This window comes from Helicoverpa zea, chromosome 12 (genome assembly GCF_022581195.2).
Source record: "Helicoverpa zea isolate HzStark_Cry1AcR chromosome 12, ilHelZeax1.1, whole genome shotgun sequence".
NCBI lineage: Eukaryota > Metazoa > Arthropoda > Insecta > Lepidoptera > Noctuidae > Helicoverpa > Helicoverpa zea.
This window is the reverse complement of record NC_061463.1, coordinates 2058208-2061922: the sequence shown is the minus strand read 5'-3', so window position 1 is coordinate 2061922 and position 3715 is coordinate 2058208. Positions and strand designations below refer to the sequence as shown.

Sequence of the window (3715 nt, the reverse complement as noted above, 5' to 3'; positions counted from 1 at the left end):
GGCCTCCTAAAAGGACGATTTAGGTGCTTATTAGTACACAGAGTACTCGACTACCATCCAGATGTAGTTGCAAAAATAGTAATTGCATGTTGTGTTTTGCACAACATGTGCAATCGCGCGGGAATTCCGGCAATCTCTATTTCCGAGGAAGAAAGAGTAGAAGAGCTTGAAATAATTGCTGAAGCAACAAGGAGGCAAACTAGAGATTTACCATCCAACGCCGATTTAGCTTTAGGTCAATTACGAAGGCGAAACTTCGTGAATGGGCTTTGGCGTTCACGTCATAATTAATGGGTGCTAATTAAATAGACTTCTTTTTATTATCATTATTCGGCCCAAAAATGTATGTTGGCTTCTAAATTACTAAGTCAGCCACAATTAACTATGCCGGATTGCTGAACCAGAGGTCTTGGGTTCGATTCCCGGTTCGGTCGACATTTGTGTGATGAGCATGCTTGTTGGCCGTGGTCTGGGTGTGACAATATGTATCTATACTAATATTATAAAGAGGAAAACTTTGTTTGTTTGGTTGTAATGGATAAACTCAAAAACTACTGGACCAATTTTAAATATTCTTTCAATAATCTTAGCTGATGTTTATTTTGTTTTGATTGAAAAAAATAAAAAAATAAACTTATGTAAATTAGCTTATTTATTGTTCAACCACCTATAACAATTTACCTAGTTTAGGACCTCGAAGTTTAGTTTAGGCCGAAGCCAAACGCTGAATCCCTTTTGAGACAACTTTAATCTAAAAATTCTGTCCCTCTCTGCACTCCTCTCCAGAAAGGACTGCATGATCTGCGTATTCAATCTTTGTATCTCCAGCTGCTGCTATCTTCCAACCTCAGGAATCTCTCAGTCATGGAGGAGAATTCCTATCTCTGTTGACGGCCTCTGCCAATGCTTGCAGCCCTTGACCGACTGCAGCTACAGCTTCAGCAAAAATTCTGTCCCTCTCTGCACTCCTCTCCAGAAAGGACTGCATGATCTGCGTATTCAATCTTTGTATCTCCAGCTGCTGTTCTTCCAACCTCAGGAATCTCTCAGTCATGGAGGAGAATTCCGTTCGCCGTTGTGATGGTGGAAGAGCAGCAACTGAAGACGTGTGACGTGCTGAAAAGAGAACACCTATTACTACATGCGTTAATAAAAACTCTTAAATAAATAGCTGCCTTTCGTTGTGATTTGTCTCAAAAATTGTTTTGATGGTTATTTTTAGTTTGTACTTACACACAGAACCACCTCGACTACCACGAACTGTCCTAGAGCGCCGAGAAGGTGAAGCCACTGAAGCTGTGTGACGTGAAACTAAAAAGATAAATATTTACATTTTAAAATTCTCGATCTAATGGTAGAGAATGCTGTTTAAATGTATTTTTTACCTACATGATGAAGCCGCAGTTCTTGGAATGACTGGGGAGGCTACTGGGGTGGAACCACGGCGTGAAGGTGAAGGTGTGGGCGTATGGGAAAGTGTTACAGTTGGAGGGGACAGGCTGGGATGATAAACATGAGGATTTGGAGGAGGAGTGTTGTCTAACTGGTTATTCTGAAACAACAGAAACAATCTTAAAAAGGCCCACTTCCTAATATTGAAACTAAATATCGACAATTCCAAGTGACACAGTAAATAATATTAAAGCACTTAGAATTTCAGAGATAGATACATACCCGTAAAATGCTTTGGCTAGTTCCAACAATGGAGCTGGATGAGGAAGCAAACAGTTTTCTCGAAATTGCACTAGCTGGTGGTCTGTAATTTCGAGGTGCTGGACTGTCCTCAATCAGGGCGGAATCCTGTAAATTGGATAAAATGGTATCTTCCTTGTGGGATAAAATTAAGATTATAATATTATTAGGGTTATTACAAGGATGAATTACTATTTCAATTATATTGGTAATAATAAAATGAATTTCAATATTTATAGATACTAATAGAATATAATCTAGACACATCATATACAGACATATTTAGTACAAAATAGCTTACATAAAATACAATAGCTGCTGATTCCTCAGTAGGCCGTGCCTGACTCTGCTGTTGTTGTGGTACATTAATCTATAATAAGTTAACATAAAAAAAAATGCTAGATAAGAGTGTAAAATAATGAATTCCATAAAATTATGAATTAAAAAATATCTTACGTTGTCATCATTAGTATTGTATATAGGTTGTGCTTCGGGTGATGGAGACGGCGTATCATTTTCCTGAAACAGGAAGGTAAATTTAATATAAAATTCACTTAACACTAAAAAGGGTCTAATCCACAAAAAAATGGGTGCTGTAAAAACGACAGCAAACCTTGCAGAGTGTTTCTAGTATTACTTACCAATTGCATTTCTGAATTTCTTACCGGAAACGGCTGAATGCCTAAATGTGCATCTCCTGTGGAAAAGCTTTCACCACCACACAAAGCAACAATCCTTTCCTCAACCTCAGTTAGCATCATTTCGTCCTCCACCCCACCACCAGTCCTACGCCTAGCAGCAGAGCGTGCTGCAACTTTTTTTTTAATGGCGCTTTTTTTGTCAGTCCAATACTACAATCAAACATTTATTTAAAATTAAAAAGAAAATTAGTTGTCTCCATTTCCACAATATTCTTGGTCAAAAATTGAAAAAGATTACATAAAATCAAAATAAAATATTTATGAATTCAAGGAACACACTTGAAACCAAGACTATCGGCTATCGCATAAGTGGTTTGCTTTAAGGAATGTGAAGTGGTTCTAACATACTGCTGCAAAAAAAAATACTGCTAACCTTGGTCCACTGTTTGTGGGTTTTGATGGTGCCACCTATACTGTTTAAGCGCACGGCTAATTCCTCCCACTGGCTTCGACTTCGCTCTCTGGCATTTTGCGTTCTCACGAAACCCTTCGCCAGGCCAGGGTTTTGCTCCATAAACTCAACCAGAGTTTCAACCTGAGCCGACGAAGGGTGAGACGACCTGTCATTTGGACTGAAATTATTGTTGGATTAATAAAATAAACACTTCTTTAATTAATATTATTTTTAACTTTATAACAAGAAATATAAAATTACTTCATGATTTTATCACAATTACGGCGAAAACCGGCGAAAACAAACAAGCTTAAACACAATATGAAGACAGAAGATACCCGATATATTACTTTCCTCTATGACAGAAGAGAAGAAAATATTGTCCACAGATTAATAATGGTATTGGCGCTGTCAGTATTTTTTTTCGTAGGGTAAGCATAGATTATATTCACAGCACGAATTTAGAGATTTCTGTTTATTTTATACTTAAAAGCTGCCTCAAATTCCTTACAATTACAAAAAATATAACTAAAACATCATATTTAGCTAAAATTCTGTGTCAAAACTGATAAAATTAAAAACTGATTAATCTCGGTTGACATTTTGTCGAGTGGGGAAGTCACTAGCACAGCATTGGTCGATGTCGAGCTCACTTCACTTCGCAAGTGATTAGGTGATGTTTACAGAATGCAAAATCAAGGTCGTTCTGAATCGAATGCGAAGTGAGAGTGAATAGCGAAGTGAAATGCGAGTTGTTGTTCGAATTTTATAGAATCGACGTGCAGGCAGGCCTTGGCCCTGTTGCGCCCCGCTGGGGTTGCTGACAGTATTCTACTTGTGTAGCCCTTTCATTTGATACCCATATTGAGGGGGCTGTGCCATTTTGTGCCGGCGGCCATATTGGATTTAATTAAAGGTGTATACAAAA

General features: G+C 38.0%; 1 protein-coding gene across 1 annotated transcript; it reads right to left on the bottom strand.

Moving 5' to 3' along the window:
• Nucleotides 1–833: 833 nt before the first annotated feature.
• Nucleotides 834–2822, bottom strand: LOC124635408. The gene is made up of 8 exons (XM_047171292.1): nt 2767–2822; nt 2358–2543; nt 2149–2211; nt 1994–2062; nt 1675–1800; nt 1390–1552; nt 1234–1311; nt 834–1116 (listed from the first exon to the last, which is right to left on the bottom strand). The coding sequence occupies exons 2-8, from the start codon at nt 2451–2453 to the stop codon at nt 863–865; spliced, it is 849 nt and encodes a 282-aa protein (XP_047027248.1). The 5' UTR covers nt 2454–2543; nt 2767–2822; the 3' UTR covers nt 834–862.
• Between the last annotated feature and the right edge of the window lie 893 nt (nt 2823–3715).